This window comes from Ovis aries, chromosome 6 (genome assembly GCF_016772045.2).
Source record: "Ovis aries strain OAR_USU_Benz2616 breed Rambouillet chromosome 6, ARS-UI_Ramb_v3.0, whole genome shotgun sequence".
Lineage (NCBI taxonomy): Eukaryota > Metazoa > Chordata > Mammalia > Artiodactyla > Bovidae > Ovis > Ovis aries.
Window position 1 is genome coordinate 13,512,330 of NC_056059.1, and position 22,060 is coordinate 13,534,389.

Consider the following 22,060-nt stretch of genomic DNA (forward strand, 5'->3'; position numbering starts at 1 on the left):
TTCATTCATTCATGCTTGTGCTCAGTCCTGTCTGACTCTTCGTGACCCCATGGACTGCAGCCCACCAGGCCTCCCTGTCCATCACCAACTCCTGGAGTTCACTCAAACTCATGTCCATTGAGTTGGTGATGCCATCCAGCCATCTCATCCTCTGTCGTCCCCTTCTCCTCCTGCCCCCAATTCCTCCCAGCATCAGGGTCTTTTCCAATGAGTCAGTCCTTTGCAACAAGTGGCCAAAGTATTGGAGTCTCAGCTTCAGCATCAGTCCTTCCAATAAACACCCAGGACTGATCTCCTTCAGGATGGACTGGTTGGATCTCCTTGCTGTCCAAGGGACTCTCAAGAGTCTTCTCCAACACCACAATTCAAAAGCATCAATTCTTTGGCGCTCAGCTTTCTTTATAATCCAACTCCTACATCCATACATGACTACTGGAAAAACCATAGCTTTGACTAGATGGACCTTTGTAGGCAAATTAACTTCTGTTTTTTAATATGTTGTCTAGGTTGGTCATAGCTTTCCTTCCAAGGAGTAAGCATCTTTTAATTTCATGGCTGCAGTCACCATCTGCAGTGATTTTGGAGCCCAAGAGAATAAAGTCTGTCACTGTTTCCAATGTTTCCCCATCTATTTGCCATGAAGTGATGGGACCGGATGCCATAATCTTTATTTTCTGAATGTTGAGTTTTAAGCCAATTTTTTCACTCTCCTCTTTCACTTTCATCAAGAGGCTTTGTAGTTCCTCTTCACTTTCTGCCATAAGGGTGGTGTCATCTGCATATCTGAGGTTATTGATATTTCTCCTGGCAATCTTGATTCCAGCTTGTGCTTCTTCCAGCCCAGCGTTTCTCATGATGTACTCTGCATAGAAGTTAAATAAGCAGGGTGACAATATACAGCCTTGACGTACTCCTTTCCTGATTTGGAGCCAGTCTGTTGTCCCATGTCCAGTTCTAACTGCTGCTTCCTGACCTGCATACAGATTTCTCAAGAGGCAGGTCAGGTGGTCTGTATTCCCATCTCTTTCAGAATTTTCCACAGTGTATTGTGATCCACACAGTCAAAGGCTTTGGCGTCAATAAACCAGACGAATCAACACAAATATAACCAATAAAATTGATAAATTATAAACTCAATTGTGCCATAAGGTAATAACTTACCAAAGGCAAATATAGGAAATGAGAAAATAAATATGAGACAAACAACCTTTTTATCTGGCTGAGGAAGTGTCAGGTATCCCATGATCGAGGCCCATATTAACTCTGCTGCTTCATACCACATCCCTGGAAAAAGGAGACAGGACAAATTGCTAGTATCTGTGCTCTTGTGTCAGAAAATACTTTTAAAAATTAATACAGAAAGATGACTTTGCATTTTGTAAGAAAATTTACAACTAGACTAGATTGACAGCAATGAGCAGATAGTAAACTGCTAGAAAAACAACAATCTGCTTTTCCGGTTGGTTTAATACAGATAATTTTTCCCTTTCACAGGGAAACAGTAAGAAATATTACATATCACATGTGTACATATGAAATATATTAATATATAAATGATTATCTCCATTATGTTCAAGAAAACAATTACCACCTTCTGTTTAAAAATTTCAATTAGTTTGCATTTAAAAATACAATTAAGGTCCTCAATGGCACCCCACTCCAGTACTCTTGCCTGGAAAATCCCATGGATGGAGGTGCCTGGTAGGCTGCAGTCCATGGGGTGGCTAAGAGTCGGATACGACTGAGTGACTTCACTTTCACTTTTCATTTCATGCATTGGAGAAGGAAATGGCAACCCACTCCAGTGTTCTTGCCTGGAGAATCCCAGGGACAGGGGAGCCTGGTGGGCTGCCGTCTATGGCGTTGCACAGAGTCGGATACGACTGAAGTGACTTAGCAGCAAGCTTTGCTAGCAAAATTCAGAAATACCCTCCGAGGAACACATGGGTAAGTTATCAGGGTGTGTGCGTGCACTCAGCCATATCTGACTCTTTGCAGCCCCATGGACTGCACGTGGCCTGTCAGGTTCTTCTGTCCATGGAATTTTCCAGGGAAGAATACTGGAGTGGGCTGACGTTCCCTACTCCGGGGATCTTCCTGACCCAGAGACTGAACTCGTGTCTCTTGCATCTCCTGCACTGGCAGGTGGATTCTTCACCACTAGCGCCATCTGGGAAGCCCAGTTATCAGCATAGGTTTAGAGTAAGAGCGTCACTTATCACATGGAGTCCTGCTGAACTGACAGCCAGATGCCAGAAATATTACCAAGCAAAGTCACAATATAGAAACGCAAGTTTCTTTAACAAAACGCAACAGAAAACTATTTTGTTTTGTTAATGCTCATAATATTCCTGGCATCTTAAGTGTCAGTCTCTTTTTGATGAGGAAACTAAGGGAAGTGGAACAATATCAACCAGATCCAGTGAGAAAAGCCCACAGTGAAATCTCTTAGGCAGACTTGGTAAATGAGACTGAGAGGATGACCGTACCCAGCTTCTGCAGAATTTGCCCTCTTATCTGTATGCAGACTGACTGCACTAGGACCTTGTCGCTTTCATTTCCGTACAGCCAGGTACCTACAATAAAAGAGAGGGGGAAAGGAAAACGTTTTTGGCCTTGAATTATTACAGAAATAGCCTGGTGAAATAAAACTATGGTCATGGAAGCCTTCATGAACACGTGACATAGATTCGGTAGACAATCTCTTCTCTGTATGTAGAATAAGGTCTAACCTATAACCTACAAGCCTTCACAGGAGTTGACTCCTGCCTGGTCCCCACCTCTCCCCATAACCAACTGGGCTCTGCTTGTGTCCCTTATAAGAGCAGCCAACTCTTGCTAGTGGTAGAGAATCTGCCTGTCAATACAGAAGATGCAAGAGATGCGGGTTCGATCCCTGGACCGGGAAGATCCCCTGGAGTAGGAAATGGCTACCTGCCTCAGTACTCTGGCCTGGAAAGATTCACGGACAGAGGAGCCTGGTGAGCTACAGTCCACAGGGTCCTAAACAGTCAGACACGACTGAACACCTGCATGCGTGCAGGCACACACACACTTGCTTCATGGTATCTGCACTTGTCATTCCCACTACCTGGGATTCTGCTCCCTCCAACTCCTACTGCAGGGCTCATCCTCAATGGTCTTGCCTCCAAGGCTTCCCAGATTAATTAATTACAGCATCACCCCCACTGTCTTGCGGTTCCTGAGAGGAGGGCGGGATCCATCCCATTCACCCGAAATTGGTTTGGATGTTGAAACTGATGGTTCCATACATGCACTGAGGGGATATGAAAAGATTTAGTGCTCACATAATGAGCCTTTCTGAGGAGGGCAGGGAAGGCACCTCTGCTGGTCCGTTTGACTTAAGTGAAGGGAGTGGTGGGTGGCTTCTCTTTTTATTTTGATTAGGGTGTGGGGCTGGGGTTAAGGTTCCCACAAGCTAGGCCAAGGTTTACTGATAAATGAGCTTAAAAAAACCTCAGCCTGTCCAGATGTGGGGCACAAGGGGAAGACGCTGGGGCCGGATAACTGCCAGTGGCCAAACATCAAAAATAGTCAGGCTCTTTATCATAATCTCTCACTGCTCTCTGCCACACTGACCCCCTTACTTTCTCCCTGGCTTTTAATCTACATGTGTGTGTGCTGGGGAGTGCAGAAGATGGGAAAGATGCATGTTGTAGGTTAGTGATGGTGGCTTTGTATGGTCAATATTTTTACGTCCAGTTGGCTTCCCACTGGAAATGTCTACAAGTTTCAAGGAGTTTGGGACCTTATATCCAAGTATATTGAGCTTAAAAGTCAACTAGGGGACCTCCCTAGCTTCAGTGGTTAAGACACTGAACTTCCATCGCAGGGGGCATAGGTTCAATCCCTGGTCCAGGAACTAAGATCCCACATGCCGTGCGTGGCACAGCCAAAAAATAAGGATAAAAAAAGTTGGCTGGGAATTGTGTTCAACTTGTTGGGACACTTGTTGAATGCCTAGAAATTCAGACAAGATATCTGAGGCTTAAATTACTTGTTACTCAACTATTAGGACTTCCTTCCTTTCATGTATGATTAAATATTCTAAGAAATCCATTTCAAAATACGTTTTTATTACATTTTCTCTGTAGCCAAATACAGTTTATTTTTCAGATCACTTAAATACATAAAGCTGTAAGTGTATTCTCCTGAACTTACAGGCTTAATTTTCATTCATAATTCTTTACAAAGCTTCAGCTGAGCCTTTTCTGAAGCCCAGGGAGTTACCTACTTTCACAACGAATGCTGATTAGGTAACACCCTCCACAATAAAGCAGGGCAATATTAGAAGACTTGGTGGTTTTGTTTTCATTTTTGACAAGAGAAAATGGGAACACAGAGAAGTAAACTGCTTGACCAAAGCCACTTCTTTCATCGGGGCAGAGCCAGTTCCGGGGAGTTCGGGAATATCCAGTGCACAGTAACTACGAGGTCACTGAGTTGTTTCTGAACTGGAATTCTGGTAGGGACGGTGCGTGAAGGTTATGGTGACGATATGACAGCACCTTACCCGTTGCTCCATTGTTGCTTATTAGACTGCTCAGGATATACTCGGCTTTTAAAAGTTTCCCTGAAGAGAAGCAACCAAATGCCACATAATTAGTTCTGAACACGTGCTTTAAATACTACTGCTATTCATGCTCTAAGGTTAACACGTTATAACAGGGAAACATCCTATATTAAACTTTAAAATCAGTAACTACATCACACACAGAAGTGAAAAAGAAGATGCGGTTTTCAGGAATCGGTAAGACGGGAAGTTATGTAGTAACTGAAACTGCAATTAGATTCACATGTGTATACATGTGTATATGTATACACACGTATTCACTTACATGAATAAACAATCCATTCATACAGAGTAAGGCTTGAGAAGTATAGGCAAACCTTTCTCAGAGGCTGCATCTCCTTCTTGTGAAAACTATGCCAGGACTCTACTCCAAAAGTAGGGTTGAGTTGCCTGTGAAGTGAACAGGACTATTTACAGAATTATCAGGGCTTCCCTGCTGGCTCAATTGGTAAAGAATCCGCCTGCAATGCAGGAGACGGCCTGCAAGGTAGGAGACCCAGGTTCAATCTCTGGGTCAGGAAGATCCCCTGGAGAAGGAGACAAAAAACCCACTCCAGAATTCTTGCCTGGGAAACCCCACCAGGACAGAGGAGCCTGGTGTGCTACAGTCCATGGAGTCGCAAAGAGTTAGACACAGCTTAGCAACTAGACCACAATAGAATTATCAGGAAGGAATTTTTTAGGGGGTTGGTAGAGAAGTTCTTTGTAAACTTTTCACTGACTTCATCAACACTACATAGGAGGGGCCTAACCTATGAATGACTGTTTCATAGGCCTAACCTAATTCATAGGCCTAATCTATGAATGTAAGTAGGAATCTCAATCATTTATCCTTTTATCCATTTCCGCTTCCAGGTCCCTCTAAGCCCTACATGGTCTGGCCTCTAGGACTTCTCTGACCTCATCTCTACCATTCTTTCCCGCATCCTCATTCCTACTTTGGTGGTAGTGGCTTCCTGACTATTCCTTGAACCTGTCAGGCTTGTTCCCAAGTCAGGGTCTTTGTATTTACAATTATTTTAGTCTGGAATGCTTCTGTCTCAGATATGTACAAAGCTTGCTCCCTTCTCCTTTAGGTCTTTGCTCAGATGTCACTTCACTGTCTCATAAGGCCTTCCCGGACCACCCTATTTCAGAGTGCACACACAGCCATATACCTGATTGTGGCAGAGTGTGTTCCAAAGGCGGTCACAACAATCTCTTCTGACCCACATGTTCTTTTGCAATGTGACCCTGCCACTCCTCCAACAAGAAGTGGAATCTAGAATCTATTTTCCTTCCCCTGAGCCTGAAGTGGCCCCGTGACCTACTGTGGACAGAGGACGCGGCAGAAGCGACACTGTGTACCTTTCTGGTCGGGACATTGAGAGACACCTCTGGAGTGTGGATGTTTCTCTGGAGCATAGGTTTGTCCTTGGTCTGCTAGGCCCCAGAAATTTCAGTACTGAATTAGTTTTCTCTTAATTACTTGCTGGGGTAATTGTGGGTAAATTCAGACTCCACATGGACCCCTGGCACAGACTTGCTGCTATTTCTTTCTGGATGGATATATACATATATTATTCCATGGCAAATAGAAGGGGAAACAGCGGAAGCGGTGACAGATTTCCTCTTCTCGGGCTCCAAAATTACTGTGGACAGGGACTGCAGCCATGAAATCAGAAGACAATTGCTTCTTGGCAGGAAAAGCGGTGACAAACCTAGCCAGTGTGTTGAAAAGCAGAGACATTACTCTGCTGACAAAAGTCCATATAGTCAAGGCTGTGGTCTTCCCAGGAGTCAGGTACGGTTGTGAGAGCTGGACATAAAGAAGGCAGAACACCAAAGAATTGATGCCCTTGAACTGTGGTGCTGGAGAAGACTCCTGAAAGTCCCTTGGACTACGAGGAGATCAAACTAGTCAATCTTAAGGGAGATCAACCTTAAATATTCACTGGAAGGACTGACGCTAAAGCTGAAGTTCCAGTATTTTGATCATCTGATACAAACAGACGACTCATTAGAAAAGTCTCTGATGCTGGGAAAAATTGAGGGCAGGAGAAGAAGAGGGCATCAGAGGATGAGATGGCTGGACGGCATCACCAATGCAATGAACCTGAACTTGGGCAAGCTCCGGGAGATGGTGAGGGACAGGGAGGCCTGGAGTGCTGCAGTCCATGGGGTCGCAAAGAGTCAGGAATGACTGGGTGACTGAACAATAACAACAAAACATATGTATATATTTGGCTTCCATCTCAGAGCTTGGGCAGAGAGCAGGCTTCCCTCCCCTACTTCTCTAGTTGGGTTGGTAGAGCAGTTCGGTCCCATTTCATGGCTGCGCAGACTTTTAAGAATTCCAGCTTTATGCAAATATTGCACCCCACGAAGCCCAAGGCCCTGTCCCTGCACAGGAATTAAGGCAGCAATCCCTTCGCTTAGACTGTATCCAAGTGTAAATCCCTTTGGCTATAGTGTCAGGAGCAGTAATCTACTATTCTGACTTTGAACATCTATCTTTCATGCATTTAAAAACATTGAATTTACTATATTTATGTAATGGGAGAAGATTCCGCCTTCTCCATGTTAATGGAACTGTAAGTCTGAATCTATATTTCTAATTGTGGCTTGAAACGTTTTGTCTAATTTCAGGCAAGAGTGAGCTGAGCAGGCCCAGGGCATCCTCTTTTGCCTCTGAAATCTCATGATGTTGAATACTCAGACCTTTGGAATGTGTTTTGAGTGGGTACCAGGAAGGCTAAGTCAAAGGGCAAAACAAGAAGACTGTGCTGTCCCCTCGCATTATTTTCGTTCCTTTTCCTTACCCTTATAGTATCGCACACACTTCTGCTCCATCATCGTTTCCCAAATGCTGGGGATTGAGATGCCCTTCCCCTGTACCTTCTCTGCTTTCCAGGACACCACCCCTGCTCTAAGCCCCCCTCTCTCTCTGGGAAACCCAGAGTAGGTAGAAGCTCAAGGGATGTTTGGGGGCAGATGTTCACAAGTAAGCACCTAATCCTGAGGCTGAGTTTGTCTTCTTGTGGCACCTCTGGTACTATCTTTGAGGAAATGACAACTCCAACTGTTGGAGAATAAGATCTAGGACTTTTACCTTAGACATATGATATGTGGGCAGAGAAGTGTACTGCTCATGATGGTAGCAAGGCTTAACCCATCATCAGGAGAAAAACTCGATACTACCTTGGTTAGAGATGTGAGAGACAACCAACCAACCAAATAAGTGAAAAGATTATTTGCTTGTGTAAAGCAAAGCTATCAACACGCCTGCCTACCAACTTGACCTTGATTAACATGTTGCACTACAGCAAATCAGTGTATTATAAGACATGCCCTCTGTTCCAAGTTCTATTTAGTGAGAACAGACGTTAGGACACTGCCTGCCCACACGCATCCCTCATTTTTCGGTGCCACCGCCCCCTCCCCAGAGAACGTTCTGCTGACACACCATTCCATCTGATGCTGTCAGGAGGAACATTAGTGGTTAGGTTTCTCTCATACTTTAAAGATGATAAACCCCAAACATTATAAAAATGTCCCCAATTATGGATATTTGAAGTAACACTTTTTATTTCCTAAGTTCAACTCTGTTGATGTAGTTACTTTAGAAAACTCTATAAGACGACCCGGGTACAATTTACACACAGCTGCAAGAACTTGAGAGTGAATGAGCTTGGGCTTTTGAAAAGTTAGCCTCCACAGGCCCATTTCTCTGTCCTTTTATCTCTGCCCCTCTCTGTATTCAGCAACTGTCTCATTCAGTATAGTCAGTACAGTTCCTTTTCAAAGGAAATGAAGTAGTTAAAAGATATTTTAACCTCTTCAAGTACAAAGTTATTAAAACAATAGCAATAGCTAAACCCAGTTTTACAAATGAGCCAGTTCTGTTTCTGGGAGAGGCAACTTGCATTCTCTTTTTGTCCTTTACTTTTTCACTCTTGGAAACCTTATGGTTATCAGTAATTTAAATAATTCAAGAATTCTATGGAAGTGAACTTTGCTGTAACACAGAGCAGGCCCCTACCCCCACCAGCCCTCCTCTACATTACAGCCTCAGTTAGAATGTCAGCCTCATTTTTCATTTCATTCAAAGTGACAGAAAGAAAAAAAAAAAGATACTTTAAGGCCTAATCAGGTACTGTACCGGTGCTCCTAGTGATGGAAAAAAAATCTCAAATTACTTCAGTGGGTTTGTCAGCTCTATTGTTAGCATAGTCAAGTGGCCCTACAGAAAGGAGACAGGAGAGCTAAGAGAAAATAGTAGAATTCTAATCTGCTTTTTAAAGGCTCTTGGTCAGAAGTACAGCAATTCAGATACCCCTGTTTGAAAGCAGCGGGACAGATTTGTTAGACGACAAAAGCTCCAATTAGTATTTTCCACCCCCTTTCACAATTTTCTCTATTGCTTTTGGCTCTGAAACCCTTTATGCCAGGGCCTTTGTGCTGGCAAGAGGCGGGTGGAAGGGCGCCGCGGCAGGCCGGCCGGCGGGAGCGCGGGAGGCTGCAGAGGGAGGCCGGCGGGCCGCGGTTCCCGTCTGCCCCGCGGAAGTCAAAGAGCCCCGAGGGCAGACGAGCCCCGGACGGGCCGCCTCCGGGACAAGGGGGGCCCGCCGGAGGAAGCCTACCTGCATGCATCGAGATTCGGGCCTGGCGGATGACCACCTGCGGGGCGATGGGCGTCGCGGGCTGCAGCCTGTGCAGCGCTTTGGCGACCTGCAGCAGCTGGCCCGAGACGTCAAGCCCGTACAGGAGACGGTCGCTCAGGAACACGATGGCGGCGGCCGTGGCGCAGTCCCGGGCCAGGATGGAGGCTTTCAGGCACGCCTGGGGGAACATCCACCAGACACCATCAACAGGACCGAAAGAGCGCCCGCAGAAAAGAGAGCAGCCTTGGGACCAGGCTAGTCGTCTTGGTATTGTGATCAAAAGAACAACAAAACCTAGAGCTAGGAGGAGACTGAACCAAAAGACAGTCATCATCGTCGTCGTCATCCCAATTCATTTGTGGGATTAAGTATTTTTTATTCCATTTTCCCTATTCCATTTCTAAAATTATACAGGTGATAAAATGCATATATGCTATTAAAAGTCCAGACAATACCAAGTCAAAATTAAATGTGCCCCTTTGTTTCCTGGTTCCCTACTTTATTTTCTCCCTTCCTCCCACCAATTTCATACTTGTTCTTTCTGAGAATGGTTTCACAGAGATCTTTCCAGAACTTCCTCTACCCTTTTATGTATGCTGCTACTGCTGCTAAGTCGCTTCAGTCGTGTCCGACTCTGTGCGGACCCCATAGATGGCAGCCCACCAGGCTCCCCCGTCCCTGGGATTCTCCAGGCAAGAACACTGGAGTGGGTTGCCATTTCCTTCTCCAGTGCATGAAAGTGAAAAGTGAAAGTGAAGTCGCTCAGTTGTGTCTGACTCCGTGCGACCCCATGGACTGCAGCCCACCAGGCTCCTCCGTCCATGGGATTTTCCAGGCAAAAGTGCTGGAGTGGGGTGCCATCGCTTTCTCCGAATCCTTTAATGTATATTTAGACATTAATTGATTCCTTGCGGTGCCTTTCTTCCTCTTTCTCCTTTTCTCTCTTTTTCTTCCTTCTCTTTTTTCTCTCCCTTTCTTTTCCTTCCTTTCCGTCCTAAATGAAATTACACTAGACATACTGTTGTTACTTGGTTTCTTCAGTCATCATAACATCTAGAATAGCTTTCCACATCAGTTCATAACACCCTGCTTCATTTATTGCCTACCTTTTAATTAATAAGAAATATAGAAGTCTAGGTAATATTTTATATTTATATGATCATGTGTAGTTAATGAATAAAATAAGAAAAGGATGTCTGAATGTACTTTCAGACATGCAAGTATAACAAAGAGTGAGAAATAGAGATTTAAATGAGGCAAACTTTTATGGAAAAACACCATATTTAGGGCTTTTAAGGTATTATACTGTGAGTGAAAGTTGCTCAGTCATGTCCAACTCTTTGCAACCCCATGGACCTTACAGTCCACGGAATTCTCCAGGCCAGAATACTGGAGTGGGTAGCCTTTCCCTTCTCCAGGGGATCTTCCTAACCCAGGGATCCAACCCAGGTCTCCCTCACTGCAGGAAGATTCTTCACCAGCTGAACCACAGGGGAAGCCCAAGAATACTGGAGTGGGTAGCCTATCCCTTCAGATTCAGTCAGATTCAGCCAGATTCCGCCAGATTCCTTACCAACTGAGCTATCACGGAAGCCTAAGGTATTATGCTAAAGACACTAAAAGTCACACAGCTGAACATAAATGAATTTACCACCCATTTGCTAAACCAAGTAGAATGTTTTCTGGGCTTGTCAGTTCACATATGAAGCTTAGAAAGCATTATAAGCATTGCCATTTTCCTACCACAATCTTTTTATACAAACACTGCTTTCTTCATCACATGAGTACTAACATTTATTGGGCAAAACTAGGTACCAGGCACAGTGCTAAGAGCTTTATATGTGTTAATTTATTTAATCATCACCAAAAATCCTAAGAGGCAGATTCTATTTACTTGTCAAAATCAGTATTTTAATCATCCAATTGAATTATTCCTCCCATTCTGACTCCTAAAATCCTACTGGGTTGACCAAAAAAGTTCATTTGGATTTCTCCAGAATATCTTATGAAAAACCCAAATGAATGTTTTGGCCAGCTCAACATTTCTTTTCATTTATACCTTGCTACCAAGAACCACCGCAATAATCGTTCTCTTTTCAAACTAATGCATTCTCATTAAGGCTTTTAACCTATTACTGTGTTTTTTAAGTTTAAAAAGTGATAATGTGCTCTGGTATTTGTCCTTTTGTTCTTAGTTGATCACTATTGAAATTGTGATATTAATAGTAATACCAATTGTTAGGGGGAATATCTCTTCTCTCCTTTGCTGTTTCCTTCCATGTGCAGGGAGCTCAGTTACTGCAGCACTCCTGGCCTCTTTCTACTTATTCTGCCCCAGGAGAGGTGGACGATTTTGATTGGTAAACTTGGGAAGAAACTGGGCATGCATTGCTTAGCTCCTCAATTTTTTCTTTTGGGATCAGAGTGTCTAAAGGAAATAGGGATTCTTCTCTGCTCTTCTATGTCATGCCTTATCTAGAAAACCACCCCTTATGGGGTGATCTGCTTGGCTCAGTAATTTCTGTGACTGAATAGGGAAGTCAACATAATTCTGGGGTTCATCTAGCAGAACCCCTTGCCCTAAAACCTAGCTGTATCCAAGTTAGCCTTTGTCAGAATTAAAGGTAATATTTAATCTCTTGTCTGCCTAACTCTTTTGTTTTATTTCTTAGTTTGCTCTAGGAGGGTAAGAGAGGTGTTGTTTATTGGATCTGCCCAAAGACCCCAATGTTAATCATTACCTGACACACCACGTGTGCTGTGTGCTAAGTTGCTTCAGTCGTGTCCGAAACCTTTGTGACTCGTTGTGTCCAAGGGATTCTCCAGGCAAGAATACTAGAGTGCCCTCATCCAGGGGATCTTTCCTACCTAGGGATCGAACCTATATCTCTTTAGGTCTCCTGCATAGGCAGGCGGGTTCTTTATCATGAGTGCCATCTGGGAAGTCCACCTAACACACCATAACCCTTTCTAAAGGAAACTGCTCTGCTCACAGCTCCTGCCTTTGAAGCAGCAACGTTTTTTGTTGACCTTGATCCCCTCTTCCCATCTTACCACCAGCTGAAGGCTAACCTAAGAGTACCTACCTCATACCTAGCCCATGACTCTGTGGCCTGGATTGAAAAATGAATTTATCAGTTTAAACTAAGAAACACAGAATTTTCCTGTTGCTGCAGGAGAGGAAGAAGCAGAGAGTAGAGTTTCGCTAAGCTACGTTTATGTATAACACCTGCGTGACTGTGAATCCAGATCCACGTTTTCACCAACGCTATTATTAGAGTTACAGGCTTCCTTTATCATCCCATGTGTATGTTCATAATAATGTACACCCTGTTCTATGAATTTCCTTGTGTGAGCCTCTGTTTAACTCAACCAAAAACGCCTAACTAAAACGGAAACGCTCCAAACTTCTATTGAGGATTGTCAGGTAAACCATTAATCTGAAAACACAAGTTTTAAAATGAGAACAAGGCAGTCATTTGACATTTGTAAAACGTAAATTTAAAGATAGAAAAGGAAATTGCTGACTTTATCTACACCCAGCTCTGTTTAACATGGAGTCTCTGATCAAGAGTCCTCGACGCTAGGTGCACAACACGGCCCTTTGGTTTGCAATGTGAGCTGCTATCTGCAGAATGTGCAGCGTCTGCCACAGCCAGGCTCTCTTAAACCGTTCTTTGAAACAGCAACTCTGTTCCTGTCACCCCGCTCATGACCCTATGGAGGGTACTCAGCAAGCCACAGTGAGCCCCTTCTCTTTGAGGTGCATGCCTGATGTTTAGTTCTGCTCTTCATTCTCATAGGGGTCTCGCTTCAGTTTTCTGAGTAAGAGTACCTATGTGGGATGCAATGTTTAGAGGCAGGTCTGTTCTCCAGGGCTGATTCTCCTCCCTTTCCTCCTTGACAATAATGGTTTCCATCTTTGTAGTACCATATAGTTTATGAAAAATGTTCACACACGTGATTTCATTTATATTTATAGTAACTACAAAATCTAAGTAAGGTAAGGAAACAGAGACTGAGAGGTCGACTTTCCAAAGTTACAAAGTCAAAGGGTCAGGGTCAGGCAGGAAGGAACTCAAGTCTCTATCATTTCCCCCCCACCTTTTCTGTTGTGGTAGAAAAGCACAGAACATAAAGTTTACTGTCTTAGCTTTTTTTAAGTATGGCATTCAGTAGTGTTAAGTGTATTCATATTGTTGTAAATTAGATCTTCAGAACTTTTTATCTTGCAAATATGAAACTCATTACACATTAAATAAACCCTTTCTCCCTTCTCCCTAGCTCCAGGTAACCTCCATTTTACTTTCTGTTTCTATGAATTTGACTCTTCTAAGGTATGTCATCACTTCATGGGAAATAGATGGGGAAACAGTGGAAACAGTGTCAGACTTTTATTTTGGGGGGCTACCAAATCACTGCAGATGGTGACTGCAGCCATGAAATTAAAAGACGCTTACTCCTTGGAAGAAAAGTTATGACCAACATAGATAGCATATTCAAAAGCAGAGACATTACTTTGCCGACTAAGGTCCGTCTAGTCAAGGCTATGGTTTTTCCTGTGGTCATGTATGGATGTGAGAGTTGGACTGTGAAGAAGGCTGAGTGCCGAAGAATTGATGCTTTTGAACTGTGGTGTTGGAGAAGACTCTTGAGAGTCCCTTGGACTGCAAGGAGATCCAACCAGTCCATTCTGAAGGAGACCAGCCCTGGGATTTCTTTGAAAGGACTGATGCTAAAGCTGAAACTCCAGTACTTTGGCCACGTCATGTGAAGAGTTGACTCATTGGAAAAGACTCTGATGCTGGGAGGGATTGGGGGCAGGAGGAGAAGGGGACAACAGAGGATGAGATGTCTGGATGGCATCACTGACTCGATGGACGTGAGTCTGAGTGAACTCCAGGAGTTGGTGATAGACAGGGAGGCCTGGTGTACTGCTATTCATGGGGTCGCAAAGAGTCGGACATGACTGAGCGACTGAACTGAACTGAACTGAACTGAAGGGACCTCAGAGATGTAAAAACCATCCAAATCCACTTCTAGGGATAAAAAACGTCTGAGATGAAACCGTAAGTATCTGGATTGTGTCCAAGGTCTTCCGTTCATTTGCCATGGCAAGTTACTTAACCTCTCTGAGTCTCAGTTTCCTCATCTGTGACATGTGGATAATATAGATTTTTAGTGCTGTTTGAGAATTAGAAGAAATGTGGGTCAATTGTTCAGCACAGAGCCTGGCACATTATGGGTGCTTAATAAATGAAGGGGAACAAAACAGGGACAAGAACTTAGTTCCTTTGCTCCCATTTCCCTGTATGACAAAATAGCACCAAGCGAAGATAGACTCCTACAATAAATGTCAGTGGAATTTTCAAGAGAGCAAAAAGGAAGTAACAGATCATTCCTATAACATCTCTAAGGTTTATCTCAGAAAATGGTGGAGCCTCTCATTTAATTTCTTTCTTCTCTTTGCCCTGTCTAAGGAGTGATGTTACTAGAAACTGAGAAAAGAAAAGAAAGAAAAGGAAAATGAGCAGGCTCCACGAGCAGTTGGCGAAGGGAAGCTGGTGCTTGAAAGGCAGCTTTCTCAGCATGCACGTGCGAGCTGCTTTTGGCTGTGGCCAATGGAGGAATCCCTCCCGAGCACCTGAAAAGGATGTTGCAAACACCCTCTTCTGCATCCCGCATGAACACGCCATATATTTGAGCAGAGAACATTGCCTCATCTGTTTTTCCCCCTTCTACTCTTAATAGTTTGGAGCACAAAAGCCTGAGAGAGGGTGACCTGCCAGACAAAGGCCCTTTGAGTTCCTTGGAGAAGTAGACTCGGAGGAGGATGGAAGGAATCCAAGTGGCCCTATTATTTCCACTTGCACTAATTAGACATTTTTCTGTCAGCTATTGAGCACTGCTGAGAGGCCAAACTCTCTGAATTCATTTCTAAAGTGTTTACAGAAGTTTGCATCTGTTTGTGTCTCTTCAGGAGGAAAATAAGCACTTCAATAGCATTGTGGAAAATCTAAACGAACCATCCTATTCTGGAGGGCCTGGCGTCCCCACAGCTGCATAATTTAACTCCGTTCAGGGCCCGAACCTCTCGCATCTCTCTCCAAAACCTAACGACGCAAAATGCAGAGAAAGTCAACTCCGGAGAATCTCTTCTTTCTTGTCATTGTCTTTCCTCTCCCTCCTTTGAAACGGCGGCCTGCTGTGCGTCACATACAGATTTGGGTGGGTATCATGCTTGCAGTCCCGCTCTCGTGTTTCTACCAGCACTCTGAGAAATTAATACCCACTTTCATTTGCTGCCAAGTGAGGGGATAGTAAATTCCTCAGCAGCAAAGCCGAATACATCACCATCCTGGGAATCTCCCCCAAGTGTCTGCCCGGGGAGCACTCTGACTTCAGAAGGGGAGGAATGAAAGGAGGCCCCGGGTGTGTGGTAGGGAAAGAGAAAGTTTCCCTACATGGCAAACTGTGCCTGGGTTATGCACAATTAGATTAACATGAAAGAGAGTCCCTTTCCCTCCCCCACTCCCCAAAAAAGAAAAAAAAAGAAAACAACACAAAAACCCTAACCCACTGACTACGTGGCAGTGCCTTTGAAATGCATATTGGTCTACATGGTATTTGATTCAGGGTTCTTTTTGTTTGGGTTTTTAGGCCCACAACGGACCTGCCATCACAGAGGACTCAAAAATAAAATCTTTTAAGATGGTGTCACAGTAACAGAATTTTAGTGATGGAACCAATATAACATAACTCAAGATTTTTTTAAAAAAGGAATTCTATTCCTTTATCTTTGCTCGGAGGCTGACTTAAGGGAAATCTTGTTCAACTAGTCACTAAATTGTGTTTTTCTTGTTGAGTGAATGTGTTTAAATGAAAATATATGGACACAGATAAGGCAGTGTGTATGCTGGATTTCTAAAGATAGGCTTGCAAATGTGCACACACACACATACCCTACATTTTTTTGCATCTGTTTTCAGGATGGGAAATATGGGGTTCTAATTGAGTTTGTGGTACAAAGGGAACTTCATGGCGAGGAAGCTGAGTCAGGTGGTAAAGGAATTAAATTCCACAATGAGATTTCAATACACAGATGATTGAAAAAATGCTAAAGAGCCTGTTCTAAGGGCTTTTGCTGAACAGCAGCAAGGAAAAGTGTGTGCTGTTTTCAGAGTTCCTTGCATTAACGCTAGCCCCTCCCAATGCTGAGCATCAAGTTTGGGTCCCAGCTATGGGTTCAAAGCCGTGATGTGTTCACAGCAATGACAATGGCAGCTGTTCTCAAGGGGGGCTGGGTGAGGGGACTCAGAACCAAAGCCATCTGGCATTGCAATTGGCAGGCGCAGTGTAAAGGGAAATTATTGCTGCATGGCAAATTGGGAGATAGGAAAAAGGCAGGGGAAAGGGAGAGGGGGAAATGTCCTGAGGTGAGGAATTAGCAGAATAAACAAATGAAAAGTGATTGACGCCTACACAGTTATGTGTCAACAGTAAAGCAGAGTAAGAGTCAACCGACCCAACTGGACTCCTCAAGGTCAAGGGAAGACCAAGCACAAATGCTCCACGTTTGTCCACCCACTGAACCATGAGGAGGAGGACGGGAAAAACCCTGAACTTTCCTACAGCTTATGCTTGGGGCTTATTAATATTTCATCAATCTTGCCTTCATTTCACCAGTGGAACATGCAGACTCAATCACTTTCAGAAAATAGTTCTTGATATAACCTTTTTCTTGATCCCAATACTTGAAGATAATATGTTGGGTCATCTATCCCTGCTTTCTTACCCTCCCTCCCACACATCTACTGTGAATGGAATTGGGCTGCCTGTTGAAAGAAAAAGCAATATCAAAATAGATCCACCAGGATCCTGGTGAAGCTCAAGGCCCCCGCGTACCATGGACCTGCACCTGTCTTCTGGATTCCCGGTTGCTATGGCTGCGATGACTCTCGTCATCATTCTTGGTGATTTCAGCGTCCATACTGATGACTTACCCAGCACACATGACTTACTTACCCAGCACCCATGACTTACCCAGCACACATGACTTACCCAGCACACATGACTTACCCTGTCTCGCTGGCCTCCTGATCTCCAGCGAGCTTGCTCTACACTCAACCTTAGTCACTCTCATGGTCAGAACTTGCCATTTGACTTTCTGATTTATCTCCTATTCTCCCAGCTTTCTTCCTGGATAGCCGAACTTCAGTGATTCTGCAACATTTATGGGATAGCCACACTGCTAACCCTACTGTTTCGTTTGCTTGTTTGGCTATGCCATCAGTCCCTCATGTCCTCATTTGCCTCTTAAAATCCATGGTGCATCAACATAACAGCTTTTAAATAAGCATTCTTGACTCCTCTGCCACTTTCTACTTCCGCCATATTTGTCTGGCAATTCTACCATGTTTACTGTTAAAGGAAAATGTTGACCTCATATTCGAATCGCCTACGGAGGCTTTTTAAAAATCTAGATGCCCAGATGGCACCCTTGGCCTGTTAAATCAGAATCTCTGGATGTGTGCTCAGGCATCAGTTGCTACTTACAATGCCCAGGTGATACCAACGATCCCCAGGTGATTCCAATGATTCCAGCTTTGAAACCACCTGTCCCTGACCTTTAGCCTCTTTCCCCACCCTTCACTCCCTCCTCCCTGATGGGAGTTGAGTGAGTTTTCTGATGGGAATGGCATAGCAGGCTCAGACCTTCTTCTTTCCTCTCTTCGAATCTTCCTCCCTGTTCTACAAAAAGGGAAGGGGCCTGGCAGCAGCAAGATGCATGAAGAATTTTCCAACTACTTACCCAAAAACCTAGAGCTACGTTCTCCTGTTTTAGAATAATAAAGGTTGCTCTTTTACATCTGTCTTTCAGTAGGTTCTGAACACAGGAGAAGATGAATATTATTTATTGTCACTTAATATTTTCAAATTATATCTAATTCTCTACCTAACCTGGGCTTGCACCCAAGCAAATGAGTGTGGCTGGAGAAAAACACACAACTGTAACACTTCAAATTTATGACCATAACCTGAAGCTTGCCCTCAGCATGGCCAGACAATCCAGCTTTTACACCTTTGCTCTCCTCTACAGCTGCCACAGCCCCTTTACCTCCTCTACTCAACTGATGACCTGGCTTCTGAATTCACTAAGATAATAGTCAGTGAGGTGAGACCTTCCTTACTCTCTTTCCCAAATCTGCCAACCCTCTTATGTTGTAACTCATGTGTCCTCCTTACTCTACTGGCATGTTTAAGACCAACTGCCGCTATATACTCGAATCTATCCTGCCTGCTTTACGCTAGGACGTGATGCCTGTAAACACTTCCCTTCACTTCTGCATCATTCATTTCCTCATCTCTGCTGGATCATTCTCATCGGCATACAAACATTGTACCTTCCATCTTAAAAAGTCCTTCCTTAACCATATATCTCTTAGTCCTTTCAGGATGATGTAACAATAATGTCATAAACTGGGTATTTTATAAGCAATAGAAGCTTATTTCTCATAGTTCTGGCATTGGAAAGTCCAGGATTAAGGAACCAGCAGATCTGATGTTGGGTGAGGGCCTTCTTCCTGGTTTACAGGTGGCATCTTTTCTCTGTGTCTCTCTGGAACTTCTTTTTAAGAGCACTAATCCCATTCATGAGGAATCTGTCCTCAAGGCCTAATCACTTCCCCAAAGCACCTCCTCCAAAACCATCACCTTGAAGGGTAGGATTTCAGCCTATGAATGTGGGAAGTAAGGGTACAAATAGCCAGTCCCCAGCATTCTCCTTCTAGCACCTGTCCGATTTCTCTGTCCCTCCTTACAGTCAATCTCAAAAGAGTTGTCTAAACTCACTGCCATGCTTTCTCACCTTCCCCAACACTCCACTGAACCCACTCTTTTAAAGGTTGCCAACAACCTCCAAATCCAATGATCGTTTATTAATCCTCATCTTATTCAAACTCCTAGATGCATTTGGCTGTGACCATCAATCCCTCCTTTTTTGTTCATGTGACTTCTGGCATTTCACACTCCCCTGGTTTTCTTTCTCCTTCATTGACTGCTCACTCTGCTTTGCTGGCACATCCTTCTCCAGCCTCTGCATGTTGATGGCCCAAGGAGTCAGTCCTAAGACTGCTTCCGTTCTCTAGCACACACTCATTTAGATGGTCCCCTGGCCTCAAATATGACTCGTGTTGATAACTCCAAACTAAAATACTATGCTATTGTTAAGCAATTATCCTCTAATTAAAAATAAATAAATTTAAGTTAAAAAAGAAAAAAAAAAAGAATTCTGAGTCTCTTCCCTGCAGTGCTGTGCAGTATACAAAATTGCCTACGAGATAAATAGCCTGATGCGGATGTCAGTTACGTATCTCAGACTTAATATGTTTAAGACAAAACACTTTAATTTCTCTTCGGTACTTGCTTCTTCATTTCATTAATGACAATTCATTCATTCATTTGCTGAGGACAAAACTTTAGAGTTTTCACTCTGTTGGTGGCTCTTCTCTCATCCTCTACATCGAATCCATCTGCAAATGATATTGGCTACACCTTAAAAAAATTTATTAAAAAAATTGGAGTCTAGGGCTTCCCTGGTGGCTCAGTGGTTAAGAATCTGCCTGTCAATGCAGGGGACACAGGTTCGATCCCTGGTCTGGGAAGACTCCACATGCTGCGGAGCAACAAAGCCCACGCACCACAGCTATTGAGTCTGCGCTCTGGAGCCTGGGAACCGCAACTGCTGAGGCCCGTGAACCCTAGAGCGCATGCTCAGCAACAAGAGAAGCCACCACGATGAGAATCCTGCATGCCGCAACTACAAAGGAGCCCCATTTGCAGCAGAGAAAGCCCAGCACAGCCAAAAAATAAGTTAATTAATTAAAAAATTAGAGTATGATTGCTTTTCAATGTTGTGTTAGTTTCTGCTGTATGACAACACGAATCAGCTATAAATATATATATGCATCCCTTCCCTCTTGAGCCTTTCTCCCACCCCCTCATCCCACTCCTCTAGGTCATCACAGAAGACTGAGCAGAGCTATACAGCTCAGCTATATAGTTGGTTCCCGCCTTTAAAATACGCACAAGCTCTGACCACTCTTCACCTCCTCTAGAGCAACCACTTTAATTCCAGCCATTATTAGAAATTTGCCTCCCCTTATTCTGCTGTTCTCTGGCTGGGTGCCCTTTCCAATAACTCTCTTGCTTTGTCAGCATGTGTGTCTCCTCAGACAACTCATTTCCAAATGTTAGACAAGAGTCCACTCTCGGGCCCTGGCAGGGATTTCCCCTTCCTGCAACCATGCTGAAGCTGAAACTCCAATACTTTGGCCAACTGATGCGAAGAGCTGACTCATTTGAAAACACCCTGATGCTGAGAAAGATTGAGGGCAAGAGGAGAAGGGGACGACAGAGGATGAGATGGTTGGATGGCATCACTGACTCGGTGGACATGAGTTTGAGCAAGCTCTGGGAGTTGGTGAAGGACAGGGAAGCCTGGCGTGCTGCAGTCCAGGTGGTTGCAAAGAGCCAGACATGACTCAGCGAGTGAAGGACAGGCATGATTCTAAGCATTTTCCACGTTATTCATTCACTAATCCTCTAACAATCTATAAAGTAGTTATACCATTGTAGAGGTAGAAAAATGGAAGCCAAGTGTTTAGGTAAGGTGCCCAAGATGACGAAGCTAATGAGGCAGTGACAGGGCTCCAACCCAGGCAGTCCAGCCCAAGTCAGCTTCCTTAATCCCTACCTGTATGACCTTAATTTCATCAAGACTGTCATTGACATTATTATCAAAACCACATACTAGAATAGTGGCAGATACAGAGTACAAAGAGAACTGTTTGGACCTCATTGTCCCTAGGACTTTTCATTTGTTCTTAAGGTAATAATTATCATTGAAAGGTTTGAGAGCTTAATTATGCCTGTTGCAATTTTAAGAGCTATGCACAATTAGAAAACCAAATAGACTGACTTGTCACTTTAGAATCTTATTATCCAAGAGAATCACATTTATATAAGCAAAGCAGAAATCAATGTTTTAACAGTAAAGGTTAGCCTTGCTGCAATAAAACCTCATTTAAAAAAATCTCACTACTAGGAAGTTATTCACAAAGTATGATTGGTTATTCACTAAATCAGAATCTCTGGATAGTAGAACTTGTGGAAAAAAATGTTGGAAGCTAAACTTTTCCTCATTCTTTCTCTCCCTCCCCAGCTAATGCACATTCCCACACAGATACACACAGATATACAGACACACAGGTAATCCTGGTTCAGTCAGTCCCTTGAGCAGTATTTAGAATCTCAACCATAAATCACTAAAATCATGAGCAAGTCTAAATTATGTGCATTTTAAGCGCATTAGGCAAAGACTTGGCCTTACACAAAGAACGACTGGAAGCTGCTGTAGTCCTGTGTACAAATCGTAAAATGTGAGACTTACTGGGAAAGAACGTTAGAGGTCTGACTCCTGTGCCCCTTTAACATTCTACTTGACAATGACTCCAGAGGCGCAGAGGTTTCAACTTCATATACAGTGCCAGTGGGAATAATTCATGCCTAACATGATAGAAGGTTTTCAGTAACCATGAAAGAAACATATATTGCTTTCAGTATTTACACGGTGAAGAAATATAAAAAGTTCCAGGACTGGGTTGGTAATACTTTCAAAATGTGATGGATTGCACATGCTTATGGAAAAAAAGTTAGTTTGAGACTATTCTCAGGAGGAAGAGAATCAAATCAGTTACTAGGGGGAGATGCTGTGGGAAAGTGAAAAATACCGGGCTTGGATTGAGCTGAGGCACTATTTGCT

At 43.7% G+C, this 22,060-nt stretch overlaps 1 protein-coding gene across 33 annotated transcripts in view; it reads right to left on the reverse strand.

Moving 5' to 3' along the window:
* Nucleotides 1-22,060, reverse strand: part of ALPK1 (alpha kinase 1) — a 116,827-nt gene that overhangs the window by 15,791 nt on the left and 78,976 nt on the right. For 27 of the 33 annotated variants that reach the window (XR_006060246.2, XM_004010032.6, XM_012179492.5 and 24 more), the window contains 4 exons: nucleotides 9,217-9,415; nucleotides 4,535-4,594; nucleotides 2,490-2,576; nucleotides 1,208-1,284 (listed from right to left, as the gene is read on the reverse strand). Coding sequence is in view for 32 of the 33 variants with exons in the window: in XM_004010032.6 (XP_004010081.3) it covers nucleotides 1,208-1,284; nucleotides 2,490-2,576; nucleotides 4,535-4,594; nucleotides 9,217-9,415 (423 nt within the window). In the remaining variant the exon portion in view is untranslated. The remainder of the gene's footprint in view (nucleotides 1-1,207; nucleotides 1,285-2,489; nucleotides 2,577-4,534; nucleotides 4,595-9,216; nucleotides 9,416-22,060) is intronic. The other 6 variants (XM_060416786.1, XM_060416787.1, XM_060416784.1 and 3 more) reach the window with 2 other exon arrangements.